Here is a 25,131-nt window from a genome sequence, read left to right as displayed (position 1 = left end):
AATATATAACATTATGACCACTGACAGATGAAGTGAATAACACTGATTATCTCTTCATGGCGGGTGGGATATGTTAGGCAGCAAGTGAACATTTTGTCCTTAATGTTAATGTTGATGTGTTAGAAGCAGGAAAAATGGGTGAGCGTAAGGATTTGAGCGAGTTTGACAAGAGCCGAATTGTGATGGCTAGCACCTGGGTCAGAGCACCTCCAAAGCTGCAGCTCTTGTGGGGTGTTCCTGGTCTGCAGTGGTCAGCATCTATCAGAAGTGGTCCAAGGAAGGAACAGTGGTGAACAGGCGACAGGGTCATGGGTGGCCAAGGCTCATTGATGCACGTGGGGAGCGAAGGCTGCAGTCAAATCAAACAGATGAGCTACTGTAGCTCAAATCACTCAAGATGTAATGCTGCTTCTGATAGAAAGGTGTCAGAATACACAGTGCATCGCAGTTTGTTGCGTATGGAGCAGTATAACTGCAGACCAGTCAGGGTGCCCATGTTGACCTCTGTCCACCTCCAAAAGCGGCAACAGTGGGCACGTGAGCATCAGAACTGGACCACAGAGCAATGGGTGAAGGTGGCCTGGTCTGATGAATCATGTTTTCTTGTACATCACGTGGATGGCTGGGTGCATGTGCGTTGCTTACCTCGGGAAAACATGGCACCAGGATGCACTTTGGGAAGAAGGAAAGCTGGCGGAGACAGTGTGATGTTCTGCTGGGAAACCTTGGGTCCTGCCATCCATGTGGATGTTACTTTGACACGTACCACCTACCGAAGCATTGTTGTAGAGCATGTTCACCCTGTCATAGAAACGGTTATTCCCTGGTGGCTGTGGGCTCTTTCAGCAGGGTAATGTGTCCTGCCAGAAAGCAAAAATGGTTTAGGAATCGTTTCAGGAGTGCAACAATGTGTTTGAGGTGTTGTCTTGGCCTCCAAATTCCCCAGATCCCAATCCAATTGAGCATCTGTGGGATGCGCTGAACAAAAAAGTCCGATACGTGGAGGCCCCACATTGCAACTTAGAGGACTTGAAGGATCTGCTGCTAACATATTGGTGCCAGATACCACAGCACGCCTTCAGGAGTCTAGTCTCTAGTCTCGACGGGTCAGGGCTGTTTTGGCAGCAAAAGGGGGACCAACACAATATTAGGTCATAATGTTATGCCTGATCGGTGTATGTGACTCGATTGAACCAACAGGTTTATCAAGAATCCATGTTGGGTGGGCTGAATCATGAATCAATATATAGCTGTATGCATTTCATCTGACATTCTGCCATCACTATTAAGTGCTTCCAGATCCTCTTTCCTTGATTCAGAAAGAGTGCTACAGCATTAGCTATAACATCAAAGTAATGATTCTCACTTATAAAGGACTGAGATGGCGGCCTGCGTGGTTATGTCATCATTGTCTTGGTGATGAAACTCATATGGTAATAATTCTGCTTGGATGAACATTAGAGTCTGTTGCAAAAGGACAGAAAGAGTTGCATCATGGAAAAAAAATTCTGTCTGTTGCTGTTGTTCTACTTCTACATGTATATCGAGGCATGTGTTGTGTTTGTTGTAATGTGATCCTCTATGGTGTAACAGGTACTCTATATTGTGCCTTGACAGTTTTTCAGGTTGGGCTATTTGGTCTTATTAAAACCTTGTTGTTTAGTTGTCTAAATAGTCCAAATAAGCTAGAGTCGCTGGATGGAGTGATTTAGTTTGCATGTGTTGTGCTGGAGATCTAGAAATATGGCATAAAACTTTGTTCAATCACTGTGATTCACAGTTCAAATCTCAGTTTTACCAGGACAAGGTCAGATGTCAGAAAACATTGGCTTAGATTTCACTAAGTACAACGTGTTCCTGTATCTACTTTCTTGTTTGTCCTGGAACAACATTTCTATCGAAATCCTTTTGGGGGGTATTCGGGTTAGACATCAGCTTAGGCCTAAAGTTTAGGACTAAAGGTCTGATATACCTCAAGCGAAATCAAAGAATGAACGGATGTGACGTCCTTTCACATTTTGGAAAATGTGACAATGGTAAAACATTTCTTTGGGCATCAAACCTGAAGGCACACCTGAGAGTTCATACAAAGGAATAGCCACATTCATGTTCTGTGTGGGGAAATAGTTTTTCAGTGCTGTGTAATTTATAAGTACATCAGAAAATACATACTGGTGTGAGAGAATATGTGCTTGAGTGTGAGAAGACTTTTACTAAAGCGAAGTGCTTAAAACTGCACCACAGAATCCACAGCAGAGAGAAACCTTACAAGCGTTTACACTGTGACAAGAGATTCAATCAGTTAGGAAGTCTAAAAAGACACGAAAAGATTCACACTGGAAGAAAACAAACCGTATCTCTGCAATGCATGGTGGAAGTGTTTCATTCATTCATCTGCTCTACACATTCATTAAAAAACAATCACAGTAATGCCGGCAATGACAATGGAAAATGTTAAATGTTCAGTTGTAATTATGATGAAATGAGACACTGGCACTGCTTTTCATGTTTAATACTGTGAAGCTGCTTGATTTTAAGCTATCTATTGCAGAGGTGGACAGTAACTAAGTACATTTATTTGAGTCCTGTACTTAAGTACACTTTTTGAGTATCTGTACTTTACTGGAGTATTCTTTTTTCTGGAAACTTATGACTTTTACTTCACTACATTTGAAAGACAAATATCGTACTTTTTACTCCACTACATTTCTATCTAGGTCGAAAGTCGTTTCTGTTGCAGCTCTGAAAGTCGGAGGATGATTTTTTCCTTCTTTAAAAGGTTTTGTTGTTGTTGGTGTTGTTGTTTTAGACAGTCTGTCGGGAATCACTCTTATAGGGTCATACATTTTCCCAACTTTTTTTGAACACTGATCAGTTCAAAGCAAAATGGAAGAAGATGGTTCTTAGGCACAAGTGTGTGCACCCATAGCCATACTTTGAAAGTATGTTTCAGGTTTTTTTTTAAATGGCATACACAAATACACATACACATACAAAAAGTGTTGGCATACAGCATGTCTTATAAAATATAAAAAATATAAACATCTGGGAGAAAGAGAAGAGTAAAGTTGGGAGAATATCAGAAGTGTATCAGTGTATTGGATCCGTGCATTCGGCCTTACAGTGACATCAGCTTTGTAAAGAGCTTTGTAACTTATATACAACTATTTAAATGAGTTTAAGTTAGTCGTATGCTAGTACGTCAGATGGAGCATCACTGAATGACTTAAACCATGATGACAGTGTGCATTTATACAACTATAATAAAATAATGCATTGGCATAAAAAAGGAAATTTACTTTGATACATAAGTACTTTTGAAAACAAATACTTCTGTACTTTTACTTGAGTGAAAATCTGTTTTTACAACTTTCACTTGTAACGGAGTAATATTTGACCAGTAGTACTTTTACTTTTACTCAAGTAATAGAGTTGTGTACTTTGTCCATCTCTGATCTATTGTATAAAGTGCTATATAAAAAAACGTGGCATGACTTTACTACAGTGCCGAATTGCAGAGCTCATGCAAACATATCCACGTTACTATGATCAGATTATTATGCTTTATTTAAAAATACTTGCTGTTTTCTCATTTTTGTCTTTTTGTTATTGAAAGGAAAGCGTGCATCACATATTTACATATTCATCTAAACGCTGCCCTCAGCCGAGATGTTTGCTAACAGTATACACCCTTCTCCTTCCCCACTTCTTTACACCCCTAAACGAAGAAGGAAAAACGACTTCGCTGTGAGTATATCAGGGCCTTAAAGCAACATGCTGGCTTAAGACCCATTCACACCTAGAATGATAACTATAATGATAAAGATATAGTTTTAAAAATCATTTTGTACTTAAATACCCACCCATTAACTGTTGCTACTAATTACAAAATGCATAATTTGATAAACACATTATATAATATTAATTATATTATAAATAGACAGAGATATTTATTGTTGAATATTTATTGTAAATATTTTCTGAACAAAACATGTAATATATTTCCTTATCTTTTTGATACTACTTTTATAAGTCATTAGGAAAAAAATATAGATATTATTGATTTAATTTTCGTTTCCTCTATATTATATTATATTATATTATATTATATTATATTATATTATATTATATTATATTATATTATATTATATTATATTATTTTATATTATATTATATTATATTATATTATATTATATTATATTACATTATATTACATTATATTACATTATATTATATTATATTATATTATATTATATTATATTATATTATATTATATTATATTATATTATATTATATTATATTATATTATAGGTAAACAGTACGTTGCTGAGAATCAACCTATCAGAGTCTCACTCTAGACGTCCACCTTTCTCTAGCCCTGAAATCTGATTAATTGATAGGAATATTGTTCCAGAACCAACAATAATGTTGATTCAGGAAGTCCTAGTAAGCAAAATCACTGAAACTTCAAAAGTTCCCTTTCAACATTCAACTTTTATAAGAGTATTGAGTATGTTTGGCTTGTTGAGATTATACTGTTCATTTCACAAGTGTGTATGTTTGGCGATGAACTATATACATGTGTATGTATGTTTAAGAGCGGTGTGTGTGTGTGTGTGTGTGGGTGAGTTTAAGAGCGCGGGCACCCAGAGGTGATCCATCATGGTGAAGTCAGCTGTCCAGCGGTGCCTCCCGGCAGGTCAGCGATCGAAGTCTCCGCTGGCCGGACTTTATTATTGCTCCACCACCAGTAATTGAGTCACAGCAGAGGGTGTGTGTGTGTGTGTGTGCTTGAGAGGAGGAAGAGAAATTATTCCAGCACACTGGCACCTCTGACATTCAGAACAGTGTTGAGCTCAATGAAGAGGTCGGACATATGGAGGAACAGAGAATCATACATAATCTCCCGCTCTCTCTCCATCTCTCTTGTCTTGGCCGCTGTCCCGTTGGCAGTGGTGGCGCCACACACACACACACACACACACACACATGCTCTGTGCCTCTCCGCCCCATCGATTTTCTCGTCCTTATTGAGGTAATAACAGTTTGTTGACGGGGCTCTCTTTTCAACTGCTCACCTCAATCATACCAACCAAACACAGGGACGCCAAAGAGAGGGAGAGAAAGAGACTGGCACACACACATTTGTTTACCTAGCCATTTAAATGAGGGCATGCCATAGACATCTATTGTTTTTATATAAAGCTAATTATATACTATATAATTACAGACAACGTTAAACCAGTACTTTTTTAAGAATAAAAATATACTTACTTCATGAACAATGTTTACCCTTGAGGATTTGGGCGTACCTGGTTGTCCCCAAATGGACTGACTGATTAATGATTCATTTATCAATTTATTAACTTAAATAAATAAAAATTCTCAAATTATAAATAAACACACATACAAAACTAAATACTTCAAGTAATATTTGCTTATTTTGAAGCTATTGTATTTGTTCCCAATAAGTAGGATATTTGTTATTTGTCTTAATTTTAACGTACAAATGTTACAGTAAAAACCTGTAAATTGATTAATAGTTTCCTTACTATATTTGGGAAAAGCTGTAATAAACACAACATTATATTTCATGTAATTTTACTGTAAAATACTCTTATTTTGGAAGTAAAAAAATAACAAATCAGGCAAATTATTCTGGCAGTTTTTTCTGTTATACCCTTCAAGCCAGATTCACACAGCTTTTAATGTGAAACACCCTTTTTTGTCTGGGTTAAGTGAACATTTGCCGGACAGCTCATGCAATATAAATATTTTTTTTGTTTTTGACATTTTTATCAGTCATTACAGAAACAATTACGGACATGATGAACAAAAGTGGCTTTTTTCAGTTGGTTTTTCAGTGTTTCTCACATGTAAACCTCTCAGTTTAGTTTTATATAGAGGGTGTGTTGTTCCCAGTTCAAACTCAGACACAGACACACATGAGAAGGACAGACGGTGTAGTAGCCCGTATGAAAGGATTAGAGAGGACAACAGAAGTGTGAATGCTCTACTGGACATTTACATTGACAATGAGGTCTGGAGCAACACAACCTGCCCATTTTGGTCCTTTTATTGATCCGTTTTTTGTATTTATGTTCTTAAAGGAATAGCAATTCTGTCATGGTTTACCCTCATGTTACTCCAGTTGACTTTATTGATTCTGTAAACACAAATAAGCATTTAAACGTTAAAGCTTCAAAAAAACATGATAAAAATGAGTCCATAAGACTCATTCACTTTATTCAAAGTGTTCTGCACTTTATTCAAAGTGTTCTGCAGAAAAGACCAAAATTCATGCTCTATGTTACAAAATAATGACCCATTTATTGAACATTTAGACCCCTACGTCCCCACGCACACACACACACACACACGTTTGTTTTTGTGACATATGGGGACATTCCATAGGTGTAATGGTTTTTATACTGTACAAACCGTATTTTATATCCTCACTCCCCCTGCCCCTAAACCTACCCATCACAGGACACATTCTGCATTTTTACTTTCTAAAAAAAACTCATCCTGTATGATTTATAAGCATTTTGAAAAGTGAGGACATGGCCAAAATCTTCATATTTCACCCTCTCCTTGTAATACCTATGTCATGCCCATGACATTATACACATTTGTGTCCTTAAAAACATGCCCCCCCCCCCCCCCCCCCCACACACACACACACACCTCCCAGTGAAAGCATAATGTTTTTTGTTGTTGAGTATCATTTTTGATACATACTGCTTATATCGTATGATATGGTGAGACTATAGAGCTCATATTTGAATGGAGAAAATAATCAGATGTCCAAACTGTGCAGTTGGTGATGTTTTATATGGCCAAAACCTAAGATGAAATTAAATATTATAGCAGTATAGCACACTACTTACATAAAATGTATATAAATATCAGTTGTCATTCTATATCTCCCAATAATATTACGATCTTACTACGATCATATTTAAGTGCTTAGTGTTATAATCAAAGCTCTGTTTATTTTTAATGTGGGGGAAAACACATAATGCACTGCAATACAATGATGATTGAAAGATGAACTAATAAACGTTCCTCGAAAGCTTAATGTATCATATTTGACACTCACATTTTAACATGATTTTTCTAAACAGTGATGGATAGTCAAGTAAACCTGACCTGCTTCAGTCCAGAGAGTGTTTATTATGAAATATTACAATATACAGGTCATTCTTGCGTTTCCTTTATTAAAATCATTGAACATTTCCCTGTGAAAATAGACATGTACTATAACCTGAAGAATTATACTAAAATGCTGTTTACTTACTAAAAACATTAATGATCAATCAGACGGCACCAGGCATGTAGAAGATTGTATGCAACAGGTTTTGATCATGATGATACTTTATAACACGTATTGACTGAAAACCTTTTCTGGGAAACCTGAATTGCTGATATCATTGCATATGACGTTGTTGTCACCAGTTTATGATGTCACCATATTAACAGAGTGTGATGTCATGCTGCGTCAGATCTGATCTAATCAACACCGTGAACAAATGCAGACAGTTTAGAACAGTACAGGGCTCATCGGCTATCAAAAGATGATCCGAACCATAGACAGTAAAAGAAATGGACGGAGCGATCCCATTGACTTCAACGGCGGAAAGTGAGATCAGTATAGGAGCACTCATTTCCTGATGGCTGAGCGAACTGCGCAGGCTCAGACTGAGCTTGAGGGCGTAGATGTGACGTGAGCCTCCTGTCGGACAGTTGTAGGTCTTCTAGTAGATGTGGAAAGTGAAATCAGAATCACGTTGTTTAAATATTTTCTCCCGTTGCTTTTGGCTCACTATGGGCTTCTCCCTATTCTTCCCCCTTGACTTTATCAGACTTTATGTCTCCATGTCCCCCCGACTGTCTCATAGACAGTAAAAGATTGCCTGCGAGCGTCTCCTTCTGTATATACGGTAATTTCTCAACAGTGGTTATGACGCAATCGTTAGCCTATTTTTACAAAAACAGCTTCTACGGGGTGATAGTGTAAGATACAAGGTAATGGAGCCTTTTATGCATTGTCGTGTTTCTTTATAAATAAACAATTGGAGTCTTTAAACGCCTCAGATGTAAAGTTACTCACTGTCAAAGTGACTCAAAAATGAATGGGAGTCAATGGGATGCTAACAGCAGGTGATGGCTTGGTTAGCAATGGCCGCCCCTATGGGTGGAACACTTTCCGAGCGCTAGATTACTCCCTTGATCCGAACATGATGTGCTACTTCCTGTAAAGTGTGGCACGGTCACATGTCGGGGCAATCATGATAATCAGGAAGTTGTTTGATGGACTATTGCTTACAGTGCCATTTGGGACAATTGTGGATTGTCTAAAATCTAGATGAAGAAACAAAATAAGGCATAGGAGGAAAAATAAGTCAACGCTTTTGCGTTCTCTCACATATGTTTTGCGTTCCCCTGAGAAACACAAACTTTGCAAAGGTTTTTTTGCAAGGGAGCGCAAAGTTTATCAGAGGAACGCAAACAGTTTGCGAGAGAATAATGGACTCAAGCATGGGCTCTGTAAAAATATGATTTTTCAAAGTTCTGAATAAAGATTATTTAAGAACATTTTATATGAATACTCTAGGCTATTTCAGTTTTTGTACATAAAAATGTCATGTTTTATTCAGTCTTCTCATTTCTTTGTAATTGTTTGTGAAACGAATTACTAATAATTGAGGGTGAGTGAAAATTGTTGTTGTAGTTATGTTTGATTATCAGTTTTGTTGTCATTCATAGGGCATACAATAGAGTTTTATGTGCCTGCACAGTAAAATAAAGTCAACTTTTCAGAATTTGAACTGAGCACCGTTTGACTTTACGGACAATTCACAGAACATAATGGCATAGAGATGATATTCACTCAGAAATTGCACGAAATTTCACAAACAATTACATAGAGAAACACTTTGAATTAAACATGAAACTTTAGAGTAGAGAAACTAGAACAGTATTTTCTTTTTAAAACACACTGTACGGCAATAATCTTTTATTTACAACTTCGAAAAAGCATTTTTTATAGTGTGGTCCAAAGGCATAGAAAAACATATTCCACTTGTGATGTATAGAGCTCAGTGTTTCTGCTGTTACAGTATTCATCATCGACCTCTGCTCCTCATCTTTTCTGCTGCATCTGATTGATGTTTTGGCTAAACTCACACGTACTGGGAATTCACTGCCTCCGGGCCGCCCCGCGTTCATTCGGGGCCTTTCGCTCGCCAGTATCCCTTTCACGCTCCCCCACACTGGGCCGCAGAGGGACTCTCCTCCGCCTCCTCGCTCTCTCCGCGGGATCTATCGCTCTAACAGCTCCCCGTGACGATAATGAGAGGTTAACACAGTGCCAGCACGGCCATAATTGAGTGAATTTAGCACCTTGGACAGCGCACTAAAACTCCTCATTGCTAGCCTGACCCCCCGTCAAGTTTTGTTTGTGCGTTTGTGTGTCTGTGTGTGCGATGCGACACACCCCAGGCCTGATTGGAAGGCAATATGTTCCAACACAGCACTCGCACACATGCTTAGGGGGTAAGATCCTGGTGAAGGTTGCGTTCAGATGGGGGGGGGAGCAATTTTCTGCCTGTCACTCGGTTAGCTGGAGCAGCGCCCTTCTGCATTAACTTCTCCCACACGCGGACATGTATAAGGGAACGCTGTGTTTGAGGACCGTGTGAACAGTATAGGCTTGGGCGGTATCCAAATTTTGATACCGTCAAACCTCCTCCCTATTTTACCTCGGTATACGGTATTACCGTGAATAATTAAAACATTATGATGTAAGGCTCAGACAGCGTCACCAAACTGTTGGCTTGGCTCATATATATATATATAGGCCTATATTTTTATTTTATTTTTTACATTTGAGCCCCTGCCCCTGAGAAACTCTCTACACGTTTTATGCTTACCGTTATGAGACAATTGTCAGACAATTGACTTTTTTTTTTTGTGAGTCCCATGTTCACTTGATTTTTGTGGAGTTCATGCTTATTCCTTACATTGCCAGCTGTGTGACAAAAGGCTTCAGCAATATTACAGCATAGTCCGAGGGTGCGCTCAGTTTTTCATCCACGCAGCAGTGAGTGGATGGTGGTTTCGGATATGCGCCCTTAGGTTCAAGGTATTTCCATCTCTCGCGGTCATCTTTTTGTTGCACAATTTGCAAATTGCCTCGTCTGTATTTACCGTCAAAACCCAAAATACTTCCAAACTGCAGATGTTCTTTTTCGAGACCGAATAACTCAGTGCCCGACTCGCCGTCTTTTCCCTCTCTCTCTCTCTCTCTCTCTCTCTCTCTCTCTCTCTCTCTCTCTCTCTCTCTCATCCACTCTGTCACAACAACGCATACACATATTTAGGCATTTAATAAATAAATAAATAGTATTTAATATGTAAATAGTTTAATTAGTTCAACTTATTAAATATTTAATAATTAATTGTTGATCAGCAATATGTAAGTTGATCTGTTTTTTTTTGACGGTTTGACGGTATTGAAACTGATACCGTTGCTATTTTTAGATCCCGCGGTATACCATTTTACCGTATTACCGCCCAAGCCTAGAACAGTACTGCAATTTAAACATCTAACAAAAGATTTCACAGGTAACCATGATCAGTAGATATAAAACTCCTAAACTACTCGCTGTAAATTTCATGAAAGAATGCATGCAACACTTTTTACGTTTAGACAGATTTTATTTCAGTTTTTTATCATTATGACCAAGAAAGGTTTATGATTGATTTACATTTATAACAGTGCAATGAATTATTTAAGGTGGTAAGATCTAATGGGAAGTTGGAACAGTTTATGATTAAATGCTTTTACAAATTCGAAATTGTGTTAATGATAAATGTTATAAATGACATATGATGGTTTATAAACAACTAATATTAATATCAATGCATCAATTTTTACATGTATAGTACTAATAGTTATATTTATATCAATGTGAATGGCTTTAAGAACAATTTTCATTCATACATACCAGTGAATACCATTTATATTTCAATTTTGTTTTATTTTATTTTATTATTATTATTATTATTATTATTATTATTATTATTATTATTATTATTATTATTACTTAATTGGAATGGTACGGAACTTGGAAAAGGTTTTAGTACTTGATATTTGAAGTACTAAAAAAAAAAAAAAAAAAAAGCATTAAGGTTCAAATGGTCCTGAAAAAAAAATGTTGCATTTGTACTCCTCACGGTCAAAAATGACCACAATGGAAACGAATGGGAAACAAATTTCAAGCTTTTGGTACTGCACCCAAACTAAATCTTCCTGAAAGCAAATTTTAAGCAAAAAGATATTCAGTTTAAATTTGGAAAAGCTTGTTTAGATTCATGGATTTGATTCGCTCCTAGTTTTAGAGTAAACATCTTTTTTGGGAAATTATATAGTTCCCATAAAATTGGAAATTGTACTTTTGTGCATTTTTTTATAACAATAAACATACAAATCTATAACTCTTTGGATTTTTTTTTCTTTTTTTGCACTTCAGCAATAATCTGCCAATTGTCGTCTTTAAAAAGAGACCAAACTTAAGTCTGTGCTCCAAAATATTCAAGATATATGACAGTTTGGGTTGGAAATTTCATTTTCAGGTTTATACTCAAAAAGTGAATAAATGGATTCTGTGTATAATGGATATAACTACTGCATAAACATGATTTTTTTAGAGATTTTTCCCTAAGGGTATTTTTACTTTGAAGTCGAATGACAAACCTACATAATATGATCCATGTTTCATCATTAATTCATTGTTTGCCAGAATTTGATCAAAACACAGGCTTTAGTGTCTGAACTTTTACTTTTATTGTGCCATTTGTTGCAATTCTCCCATGCTTGCTCATCCCATGCTAGCTTGATAATGTGGAGATATTGCACAAGCCACATAATCACATTATTAAAACAACACAAAAGTCACTAATGCTTTCCAGCCATTGCACTTAAACAATCATGACACCCGCTGTCCTTCTTCCCCATCACGTGACTGCGCAGAAAAGCATATGTTAAAGTAATTACTTCTCATTAGCAGGAACGCATCGATTCTCTCTCTGATGTACCGTCATCGCAAGGGCTCTTACGAGAGCTGGCTCTCTGCTGAGTTATTGCCCAGTACTGTGAAACCGAGTGACCTTCGCTGCAAACATAGATTGCATTGTCCTTCCTCAACGCAAAGCAGATGTTTGCTGAAATACTGCACTTTTTCATCCTGACAGACACAGAACAATTGAGCAAACATCAGCTCCATGTGTTCCACTTGGCTGTGATCACTGATGTTATTAAACGGAAATTTTTTCATCTGTGAAAGAGAACAACATCACATTGTATAGTTACAAGTGACACTTATTATGGATTGTAGATGTATAAACAATGAACTGAGGATGAAACGGGCCCTAAATCTTTTTTATCATCAATATTTTCTTTGTTTGTGTGTTGTTTTGCATACAGGAAGTGATTTTGAAGAGAGCAGCAGATCTGGTGGAAGCACTTTATGGAATGCCCCATAACAACCAGGTGAGGAGCATTATCATTGATACATAACAGTTGCATGAATTCTCTTCACCATCCGCTTGTTCTTAACACATTTGGAACAAAATATGGTTCTTTCTGTCACTATGTTAGGCCCGGCAAACTTTTTATAAAAATAAAACACAACGAAACTTTCTTAAAAACACTCTAAGCAGTTTAAATTTGTCTTCAAATGGTGTCCAACAGTGTACATATATCACAGAAGATTGAACATTTTCACCACATGCCAAATGATTATTGGGGTCTTCTGTAATGGAAATGACAAATATGGAAATGGAATTTCATTTTTTTTTAAATAAAATTGTAAACTTTTCAAGGTAAATAAGCTATTAGTGACAAAATAGTCATGGAGGAAATGACGCCACAACTGATGTACAAGGGATGTAATTTCTGTTAAAATATATATTTTAATAATTTTAACACTATAAATATTACATTTTTATTCAGATTATTAGAATGTTTTTTTATGTTTTTTATTTGGATTTTAATATTGAAAGTCTGGGTCTGACACAATAAAGGGTAAAACAAACAAAAGACAAATGAAAAGTAGAAAATAATTATAAAGTAGTGATAAAAAGTTTCCGAGATGTGACCTTCATATAACACAAACTAAAGAATCATCCCAGCCCATAGATATAAAAGATAACACTCATGTATCCACTGAAAGTGTTAAATTGTGAGAGATGATGAATCATTTTTCCATAGGAAATAATTCTAAAGCGAGCAGCAGACATCGCTGAGGCCCTGTACAATGTGCCACGAAACCACAACCAGCTCACCGGCCTCACCAACAGCTCCGTCCATGCAAGCATGATGGGAGTGAACTCTTTCACCGGACAGCTGGCCGTTAACGTCTCAGAGTCGTCTCAGGGTGGAAACCAGGGTGAGATATTGTTTCTCTCCTCACACACACACATATATAAACTTGCACAAGTGTGCTCTAGTGATGTGTTGGATAAATGTCATCAAAGCTGTGTGCGTAAGGGTAAGTCGACCTAAGTTTTCTGTGTTTCTGAGTGCAGGTTTCAGTCGTAACACGAGTAGTGTATCACCGCACGGCTATGTGCCCAGTTCCACCCCTCAGCAGAGCAGTTACAGTACGGTATCCACCAGCATGAATGGCTACGGCAATGGCGGCATGACCAACCTGACTGGCTCTCCGAGCTTCCTGAACGGCTCAGCCGCCAACTCGCCCTACGCAAGTGAGTTTTCAAGATGATATATTCTACATATTTCGTCCATGAAACACAAATGGAGATGTTTAGCGGAATGTACATGCTGCCCCTTTCCATAAAATAAAAGGAAAATGATTTTAAAAAATCACCTTAAAAGTATCGACAATTTCGTTGTAATGTTCGTTTGTTGTAAATAAAATATTTATTATTGGATTACGTTTTAGTAGAAAATACTATTTCTGTCTTTCTATTTTAAAATTTTACATTTCATTCAATGTTATTTGCCATTTCTTTTTTATATATATGAAAATGTACTGGCAATTATGTGTAATTAGTTTCAAAATGAATCCAACACTAATTATTTTAATGTAGTCCACATGACTTAAGCACTATATTCAAAGATATCTAAAGCTATAATTGCTTTATGTCAGAAACATTGCCATTTTAATTTAAGTAAATATGCTCCCCCTCTTCTGTAGTTCTCAAATCTGACTTGCACTTTAAAAGTGTGGTCAAAGTGTAGCATCATTTCTGTGAAATTTCATGAGCAAAAAATGTTCATTGTCAATAGTGTTGTGATGTATAAAGCGATACTGAAAGTGACTTTCAAACCAAGCAGCTATCTGTTGGTCAGTGTGGCAAATTCTGTGTGACAGACTTGAACATAATCTCACGTGAATCTTGGGCCCTCGTGCGTGGATTTCGTTTGTAATGACTGGATTTTGCCATTGAAAATTCGCTGAAGAGCAGTGAATGCAACCGCACAATGCAACCGCATGTGCCGCACCGTGTGGCACGTGACAAAATGTGTGATGTCATTTCTGTAAAAGACAGACCTACTGTGACAAGCTTGCATTTGCTGTTTAATACATGAGATCTTTTAAAAAGCTTTAAAAAAAAAAAAAAAAGCAATTAAAAGTACAATCTTTTGGAACTTTTGTTTTCTGTTATCAAATTGGACAGTTGACGTGCTTGAATGGATAGTTCTCTCAAAAATAAATATTGTCATAATTTACTCTCCCTCATGTTGTTCCAAAGCTGTGAGTTTCTTTCTTCTGTTGAACACAAAAGAAGATATTTTAAAGAATGTTGGTAACCAGACAGTTGATGGACCCCTGTTTTTCCCTACTATGGGCGTCAATGGCTACTGTCAACCATTGTAACAACATTTTTTAAATATCTTCTTTTGTGTTTGATAGAACAAAGAAATTCATACAGGTTAGGAACAACATTAGGGTGAGTAAATGATGACAAAATGTTCATTTTTGGGTGAACTATCCCTTTAATTCACACTCAAACAAGGCTTTGTTTCCAAACAAACTTCTGTCTTTGATGTGCAATCATTACAGGAAGTCTGACAGTATGGGCCTTTAGGTCTGATTCAATTCCCAAATGAGAATTCCCACAATCCTCCTGCTCCGCAGTCTGTATTCAACAGCTCTTTAAAAGTTCTCTTCTCCTCAACTGTCGACGCGCTCTCTCTTCGGCTCGCCTGACAGTGCCACCTCACTCCAGCTGTTATTTATTGTGCTAATTCTTAATTGCTCGCTCTTTCCAATTAACCAAAGATGAGAAAGTGAGCCAGAGACAAAAGATTGTGATGTGTTTGTTTGGCTTAATTATGACTTGATCAGTGAGGGGTGTGTGTTTGGGGGGGGGAATTTGACACTAAGAATTTGACACTAAGGGTACGTTTGCACGACAATGTATTAAACATGGAAAAGTTTTCCTTGGCATATGTTGCTTACAGACAACAACGTTGTCAGAACAATCCATGTTACACAGATTCGTGTAACACCTATATACGCTGTATTCTGCTGTTTGGTTAGCCTGGACACCAGCCGAACTCAGCCTCTCCCACAACATTTGAGCTCGGGCAGTTTGGTCTTGATTTGATCCATAGACGAGTGATTATGCCTGAACAGAAACTGTTCGGACCAATGAAATCATCATTAGACGATGTCGGACAGATGATAAACAGTAACGTAATCATGCACGTCATCAAAGGGGCTTGGATTATATTTGTTTAAATCCTAAACGGAGAGCTTGTTTGTATATGCATTCACCTTCACAATTTCTCTCAGAAATGATGATCATGTTGGTAAGTACTCTGTGTATCATTAAATTCTTTTTTTTTACAACACCGGCAAGGATCGTTTATTCCAGCGCACGTGCAGACAGGGTTGCCAAATTTTTACAACAAATCCCGCCAACTACTAGCCCTAAACAATAGCTTCTCGGGTGGTTATCCAGAAAAAAATGGTGTTTAGGGGGTAAAATGTGTTATTTTGGCATGGTTGCTTGCTAAAATTCGCATTCATGCGTCTATATATCACATAATGTGTGATATATATCGCGAACTATATATCGCGAACTTCACAACACAGTGCAGTTGAGTTCTGTTGACATTTGACAACTAACGTAATGCGCCGCTTCATTGCTCTGATTGGTTGTTGGTCTATCCAATTGAGGTCTTTCCTGGTTCGGTTGAAACACACCGCATGATCACAGCTCAATGGAGCAGTTTCAGACTCATATTCTGACTAGAATTGAGTATGATCACGTCAGGCTACTGTTTGGTGGTAGTTGGCGATGTTACTTTGTAAAGAAACACTACGCGCCTATAGACTGAACACGTAATGCGCATGGTGTCACCGTTTTCACAAATTCACATTTCTGTAGTTTACACAGTGACGATAACTGTATTGTTTTCAAAAATGTGCACTTTGCAACCTGCTTTCAAAAGTCCGCTTTCTCAGGCCTCCAAAATGTCGTTGTTGTGTAAATGAATGGCCAAAAGCGGTTAGTAGTTGAAAACGGTGTCTTTTAAAAGATTGAGTTAGTTAAAGAGACCAGTGGCACGCACAAATTTGACACGAACAAAAGAAAAGAAAGCAATCAGGAGTTCGGCAGTGCAGCCCTAACCACTTTATCCTCCTCCGACTCTAGTCCTTTTTACAGAAAACAGCGTTTTACTGCCTCTGTCAAATTTACATTCCATTTTGGCCCCTGAATTAAGACTGTTGATTAAATCAATAAAGTAATTGATGGGCTAACACTTGAAATGCACTGCTAACATCCTGCACTGTTAACAAGTATTATAAAAGGCTCACTGACTCCATCAAATCACTTCCAATCAGTCCCAGAGACCCCTGTTAAGCTTCCAGGTTTCCTCAATTGATTAGACTTGATTAATGGATTGTGCCTTTGTTACAAGGTTTCGCCTGAACTAATTTAATGTGGCAACTTGGATTTTAAATGATGAATATAAAAATTAAAGCCATCCCAAGTAACAAAATGAACCCAAGGCAAATAGCTAAAGGTTAAACGCAGCCTAGTGCTATAGGACACTTTGTAGTTATTTTAATTAGGAAAGGAGAATGTTTTAACATCAAAATCTTTATTAAATATTTTTTTAACGCAAATTGCTTCTTCTGAAGTGGTTTAGTTTAATTGCAACTAATAATTTCCTCCCTAAACTCTTCCCCACGTGAATTTTTCTCTTCCTTCCTTGACTTTTTGCTAAATCCAAAATGTATTTCTCAACCTCGCTTCCTGCATTCCTGCAGTCGTCCCCTCCAGCCCCACCATGGCCTCCTCCACCAGCCTGCCCTCAAACTGCAGCAGCTCCTCTGGAATCTTCTCCTTCTCTCCGGCAAACATGGTTTCAGCTGTGAAACAGAAGAGCGCGTTCGCTCCCGTCGTTCGGCCCCAGTCCTCACCTCCACCGACATGCACCAGCACCAATGGGAACGGTCTCCAAGGTAACGCACAAGTCCTTCACACTCAAATGACAGTAATGACATCATAAAAATTAAAAAAAGGAAAATACTAAAGCAATGCGAAAGGAAGTTAACCCAATCAACTGACAACACCGAATACCCACTGTATACACGTGTGCAAATTACTTCAAGGGGGTCGACTTTTCCAAAAAAAAATATTGCGCAACTACATTTTTACAAAAATCTTGCGCAACTAAATTTGGTGCCTTCTGTACGCATTTTGTTCATCTTCGAAAGTGAAGATATTTTTAATGAATTTTTTTTTGTTTTTTCTGTCTCTCTTTTGACAGCTACACAACTGACACTTAGACGCTTCAAAAAAAGAGTAAAACTAATCCAAATGAGATGTTTAGTCCAGTTTTATTCTCATTCTTCAAGGTTCACTCTTGTGTGTTACGCAGCACGTTTGAACTTCCTCAAGAACCAATGAGGTTCATTCTCATGTTATGCAGCTTGTGTGAGCTTCAGCAAGAACCAATGAGGTTCATTCTCATGTTATGCAGCTTGTGTGAGCTTCAGCAAGAACCAATGAGGTTCATTCTCGTGTGTTATGTTCACAATTGAGCTTCTGTGAGAACCAATGAGGTTCATTCTCGTGTGTTATGTTCACAATTGAGCTTCAGCAAGAACCAATGAGGTTCATTCTCGTGTGTTATGTTCACAATTGAGCTTCTGTGAGAACCAATGAGGTTCATTCTCGTGTGTTATGTTCACAATTGAGCTTCAGCAAGAACCAATGAGGTTCATTCTCGTGTGTTATGTTCACAATTGAGCTTCTGTGAGAACCAATTAGGTTCATTCTCGTGTGTTAAGCAGCACAATTGAGCTTGTGTGAAAACCAATGAGGTTAATTCTCGTGTGTTATGTTCATAATTGAGCTTCTGTGAGAACCAATGAGGTTCATTCTCGTGGTTTATGTTCATAATTGAGCTTCTGTGAGAACCAATTTGGTTGTTACACAGCAAAAAACAAAAATCGTGTCAAGCCGGCCCGGTTGTGTTCATTGATCAATGTTTATATGTGAATAAAAGCCTTATTTAATTCTGTTCATCATATAAAGTGAAGTCTCTGCAGAAATTTTGAACTTTTTGAAGCAACAAAGTGGCTGTTTATGAGAGAACTGAAATCTCTGATTTAATTTAAAATATCTTCACTTGTGTTTCAAAGATGAACGAAAGTCTTGTGGGTTTAGAACATCATGAGTGTAACTGATGATATCATTTTTTTATTTATTTTTTACCCCCTTTTGGGTCCACTAACCCTTGAATAAGATATTGAAACTTTGTTGAAATGTTCCCCCAAACACAAAGCATAAAAAATGGAAACTATAATAAATATAGATTCTTTGATTAAAAATAACTGGATTTTTTGAGGGGGAAAAAACAAACAAAACAATTGCTTTAATTGAATGTGATCTTGCTGTATATAAAGAAAGTCTTAATGACCCCAAACTTCTGAATGGTAGTGTAACATAAAGGATCTGTGACATAGTAAACTAGAAGCATGAATGTCTAATCTTCCTTTTGACTATATACTCACCCATAATTCAGTCTGATATTAACCTCTCTCTCTTCTTTCTCTTTCCCTTCTTCCTCTCTCCACTGCCCTCAGATCAGTCTTTTGTCGACTCTAACAAGTACTCCACAGCCAGCGCACTCCAAGGCCTGGCCTTCTCCTGAAGTATGTTACTCATCCGTTACTTCTCCCATGTTTATCCCACTCCTCACATGTTTCTGTATCTGAACATCCATCCATTCCTACAAATAACAGAGATTTTGCATAATAAACATTACATAAAGGTAAAGTGTGTAATTTTTGACATTTAAACGTTTAATCTGAGTTTAACATACAGAGTCAGCCATAAGAAATTCAGTTGGACCAGTGGTGTGAGGCGGGAGTTTCTGTTTGTCCAACCAATGACAGACATGAGGACTGTTTGAGAAACCTGTTTGAAAACAGTCATTATTTTAGCAATTCCATTTGTTGACGCTAATGGTGCAGAAATTACACCCTTCACCTTTAAATATCCCATGTTTCCCATATATCACACTCCAGTTTTCTGTTTTATCATAAAGTTGTAGAGTGTTACATCCAAAATGATGTAAATATTATGTATGAGCATGTGTTTGCATGTATTCCGGGTTGTGTTTAACCTCCAGCAGTTTTAAGAGAACACAACCCCTCAAGAATAGTTCACCTCTTTTTTTTTTTTTTCCTGTTTGTCAGCAGTTGCTAAACTCATGTTGAGTCAGATCTGCAGTGCTAAGCATTTTCCCCATGTTTAAAAAGAGTCCATGTTGGCCTAACTCGTATTAAAAAGAGTGATGTTTCTGGAATGAATTTCAATTGACATTATATTAGACTGTCTCAGATTTCCGATGAATTCATAATTTAAGTGGGGCACACAAGGGCAACATGGCCGCACAAGCCCAGAACAATAAAGCTAACTGCTTGCAAGCAATTAGGAGTCGGTTGAGGCGTTTAATAAACCGCTTCAAGTGTCTAGTTTGTGCCAATTTTGCGTTGACACTGAAAGAGTTTAGGATTTATCCCTCATCTGAAAAGGCCATGGTTTGTTATGCAGATGTGAAAACAGATTGCTAAGTTTAAAGAACTATTAATAGCTGAGAAAAATACGAAAATATGTCCAGTCTCGTAGCAATGATGGCTTTGCTGTACAACTCACACTTTTACATACACTACTGGTCAAAAGTTGTAATAGGATTTTTTCATGTCTCTTGTGCCCACCAAGACTGTATATGTTGTATATGCTGTTTTCTTTTTTAACATATTTTAAAATGTAATTTATTCCTGTGATGGTAAAGCTGAATGTTTAGCACCATTACTCTACTTCAGTGTCACATGACCCTTCAGAAATCAGACTAATATGATAATTTCCTGCTTAGGAAACATTTCGGATTATTATCAATGTTAAAAACAGTTGTGCTACTGTGTGTAGAGTTTTTTGTGGAAACTGATACATTACCATTCAAAGGTTTGGGGTACATACTTTTTTATTTTTTTATTATACTTTTAATCAGCAAAGATGCTTTGAATCGATCAAGAATGGATCAATGTTACAAAAGGTTTATATTTCAAATAAATGTTCTTCTGAACGTTCTATTCATCCAAAAATCATTGAAGAATCATTATTATGAGCACCAATAATAGCTGATAAAAATAACTGAGCATCAAATCAGCATATTAGAATTATTTCTAAAGAATCATGTGACAGTGAAGTTGGAGTAATGATGTTTTGCATCACAGGAATACATTACAGTTTAAATTATATTACAATAGAAAAGAGTTATTGTAAATTGTAACAATACTGTATTTTGATCAAATAAATGCAGCCTTGGTGAGCATAAGAGACTTCTTTAAATAACACACACAATCTTTAATATTTCAAACTTTTGACCAGTAGTGTTTCATTCACTCACATTTTGAATGCGGCTCGTTTAATGAAGAGTTATTTAATGGAGTAGAGTGAACTAACACGCGCTCTCTCTCTCTCTCTCTCTCTCTCTCTCTCTCTCTCTCTCTCTCTCTCTCTCTCTCTCTCTCTCTCTCTCTCTCTCTCTCTCTCTCTCTCTCTCTCTCTCTCTCTCTCTCTCTCTCTCTCTCTCTCTCTCTCTCTTTTCACAGTTATCCCTGGAATGATCGTTCCTCCCATGTAGGGTGTGTCTGTGTGTGTGTGTGTGTGTGTGCGTGAGCGTCTGTGTGCAGACAAAAAGATGAAACATGCTCTTTCATGCCACTGGTCTCACTGAGCGTGTGCAGAAAACTCCGGCGCTGGACTGACCTCGCGGTCCTGTTCTGAAGGATGAAAAACTACAAACTCAGGCCCTTTTTAACACAATCTGCTTTGAAACAAAAATATATAGAGGAAGAACGATACAAGAAAAAATATTGAACTGAACTGTTGTACCTCCCTGTTTTGATGTTGAAATTTGTACTCACCTTCTAGACACTTTTTAAGATAAGGAGCGACAGCACAGACGATGCTCACCCGCCCCATCTACACTATAACATGAGAGGTCTATTTATTTTAAAAAACGTAGTTATTGATTTGCCATCATATTTGTGCGTTTCTGTGTGTATCACCCTTTTATGAAATGATACCTGACACGATATTGCAGTGGTTTCTATTTATGATTTTAGATGCTAATGAAGGATTGCAGGTGATTTTTGTGCAGTGATGTCCCACTGAATTTGCTAAATTGCTTTTGAATTTGAAGAACTTTTGTTCAATCAAGTCTACAAAATGTGCCAGCAATGTGAAATTATATTTAAACTGTGGTGGCGAAGATATCATTTATGCCTTTTTTTTTACCCATGGTTTAAAAAACAATTTGTAAATGCCAAAGGGAGAAACTCAGCTCTTTTGCATTGTTACTGTCATGTCCTGATATTCACACTCATATTCCATTTGCTGAGATTATGCTGCCTTCAAGTCCCCCAGAGAAGTTATGATTGAAAAACATGTTTGGCATTTCATTTGTGAAGTATGGAAGCTGGTCTCTGCCACAAAAAAAAGGTCATTGTGACTTTATCTTCTGCAGTTGTAAGTTCATATCATGCCATATCATATCACATCGTGAGAAAAAAAAAACATCCGAATTGTGATATATGCTCTCAATGGTGAGTTTCAAAGCCAGAATAGTCCGCTGATGTTTCTCTTGCAATTTATATCTTACGATTCTGACTTTAAACACAATTGTGCTCATAGTTCACAATTCTGACTTTATAACTCGCAATTGTGTTTATATCTCGCAATTCTGACGTTATAACTCGCAATTGTGTTAATATCTCGCAATTCTGACGTTATAACTCGCAATTGTGTTAATATCTCGCAATTCTGACGTTATAACTCGCAATTGTGTTAATATCTCGCAATTCTGACTTTATAACTCGCAAATGTGTTTATATCTCGCAATTCTGACTTTATAACTCGCAATTCTGTTGATATCTCGCAGTTCTGACATTATAATTCACAATTTTGTTTATATCTCGCAATTCTGACTTTATAACTCGCAATTGTGTTAATATCTCGCAATTCTGACTTTATAACTCGCAATTGTGTTAATATCTCGCAATTCTGACTTTATAACTCGCAATTGTGTTAATATCTCGCAATTCTGACTTTATAACTCGCAAATGTGTTTATATCTCGCAATTCTGACTTTATAACTCGCAATTCTGTTGATATCTCGCAGTTCTGACATTATAATTCACAATTTTGTTTATATCTCGCAATTCTGACTTTATAACTCGCAATTGTGTTAATATCTCGCAATTCTGACGTTATAACTCGCAATTGTGTTAATATCTCGCAATTCTGACGTTATAACTCGCAATTGTGCTAATATCTCGCAATTCTGACTTTATAACTCGCAATTCTGTTTATATTTTGCAATTCTGACTTTATAACTCGCAATTCTGTTGATATCTCGCAGTTCTGACATTATAATTCACAATTTTGTTTATATCTCGCAATTCTGACTTTATAACTCGCAATTGTGTTAATATCTCGCAATTCTGACGTTATAACTCGCAATTGTGTTAATATCTCGCAATTCTGACGTTATAACTCGCAATTGTGTTAATATCTCGCAATTCTGACTTTATAACTCGCAAATGTGTTTATATCTCGCAATTCTGACTTTATAACTCGCAATTCTATTGATATCTCGCAGTTCTGACATTATAATTCACAATTTTGTTTATATCTCGCAATTCTGACTTTATAACTCGCAATTGTGTTAATATCTCGCAATTCTGACTTTATAACTCGCAATTGTGTTAATATCTCGCAATTCTGACTTTATAACTCGCAATTGTGTTAATATCTCGCAATTCTGACTTTATAACTCGCAAATGTGTTTATATCTCGCAATTCTGACTTTATAACTCGCAATTCTGTTGATATCTCGCAGTTCTGACATTATAATTCACAATTTTGTTTATATCTCGCAATTCTGACTTTATAACTCGCAATTGTGTTAATATCTCGCAATTCTGACTTTATAACTCGCAATTGTGTTAATATCTCGCAATTCTGACGTTATAACTCGCAATTGTGTTGATATCTCACAATTCTGACTTTATAACTCGCAATTGTGTTGATATCTCACAATTCTGACTTTATAACTCGCAATTGTGTTGATATCTCACAATTCTGACATTATAATTCACAATTTTGTTAATATCTCGCAATTCTGACATTATAACTCGCAATTTTGTTAATATCGCAATTCTGACTTTAGAACTCACAATTTTGTTAATATCGCAATTCTGACTTTAAAACTATTGTGTTTATATTTCGCAATTCTGACTTAATAACGTAATTGTGTTAATATCTCGCAATTCTGCCTTTATAACTCGCAATTGTCTTTATATTTCGCAATTCTGACTTTAAAACTATTGTGTTTATATTTCGCAATTCTGACTTTTTAACGTAATTGTGTTGATATCTCACAATTCTGACTTATTAACACAATTGTGAGTTTTAATTTCGCAATTCTGACTTTATAATGCAATTGTGTTGATATCTCACAAATCTGATTTTAAAACTCGCAATTGTGCTTATTTTTCGCAATTCTGACTTTATAATGCAAATGTGTTGATATCTCGCAATTCTAACTTTGTAACATGCATTTGTGTTGATATCTCGCAATTCTGACTTTATAACACACAATCTGTTTTTATCTCGCAATTCTGGCTTTATAACTCACAATTGCAATTTTATGAAAAAAAAAAGGGATTTGCCAAAAATACACCTTTTTATGTTTTATTCCCTGGCAGAAACAAGCTTCCATAGTGACACTTTAGTACCAATGCAACAAAAATTAAAAGCAAAGGGTGCATCTGATGCTTTATGGGGTTTTTTTTATATTGTTTTGCCACTCAAAAGTAGCTTTTTGTTTAGCTTTATTGCTATTCTTGATCGATAGCACACAAAATGCATCCAAAATATTCAGTCAAAACCAAATTGTTTCCTTAATGATTTTGAATTGACATAACTCTGAACTTGAAAAGACTTAAAGGCTTAAAGAAAATAAGCTAAAGGTATTGCTGTGGCAAATATGATCCTTCTGACATGATTTGAAGGCAACATTTGACATTTCATTCTCATCTCCAGTTTTCTCATTGTGTAACACCATAATGTATAGACCAAACACGTACCCATAGTACAACAAAACAGTCAAAGACAAGTACACATACAGAGACAAGGCAGTCAAAGCCCAAACGTTCTAAACGCTCCTTTTTTACAATCTATCTACCCTCTAATGAGGATTTATATTTGTGGAGTGTGGACAACAAAAATGCAACTGATCAGTGTGTTTTAAGCCATTTTGAATACCTTTTTTCCTTTGTTGTGTTTTAGAAAAACAGATAACTTTCAGCATTTAGTTAGCAATGGACTTCCTCCAGTAGGCTGAAAGAAAGATCGAGGAGGGAAACGATCAAGTATTTGCTTGTCGGAGCAATTTTGCTTTTCTTGTAAATCAGTGGTTCTCAGCTAGTTTAGAGTTTTCATTGGATTCAAGCTCTGAAATTACCATGCAAATATCTTTAAAATCAATGCTGAAATTGATTCAAA

General features: G+C 36.7%; 1 protein-coding gene across 3 annotated transcripts in view; it reads left to right on the top strand.

Annotated features, from left to right (window-relative positions):
* ebf1b (EBF transcription factor 1b) overlaps positions 1-22,804 on the top strand; it is a 160,419-nt gene extending 137,615 nt beyond the window's left edge. Inside the window, exons 12-17 of one of the 3 annotated variants that reach the window (XM_067423863.1) lie at positions 12,491-12,556; positions 13,292-13,454; positions 13,594-13,773; positions 17,316-17,510; positions 19,140-19,208; positions 21,174-22,804. In XM_067423863.1, coding sequence (XP_067279964.1) covers positions 12,491-12,556; positions 13,292-13,454; positions 13,594-13,773; positions 17,316-17,510; positions 19,140-19,207 — 672 coding nt within the window. In that variant the 3' untranslated portion in view covers position 19,208; positions 21,174-22,804. Of the gene's footprint in view, positions 1-12,490; positions 12,557-13,276; positions 13,455-13,593; positions 13,774-17,315; positions 17,511-19,139; positions 19,209-21,173 lie in introns of all 3 variants that reach the window. The other 2 variants (XM_067423862.1, XM_067423864.1) reach the window with 2 other exon arrangements.
* Positions 22,805-25,131: the final 2,327 nt, after the last annotated feature.

The sequence above is a fragment of the Pseudorasbora parva genome, chromosome 18 (assembly GCF_024679245.1).
Source record: "Pseudorasbora parva isolate DD20220531a chromosome 18, ASM2467924v1, whole genome shotgun sequence".
NCBI lineage: Eukaryota > Metazoa > Chordata > Actinopteri > Cypriniformes > Gobionidae > Pseudorasbora > Pseudorasbora parva.
Note: the sequence above shows the minus strand (reverse complement) of the source record. Positions and strands in the feature narration are given on the sequence as shown.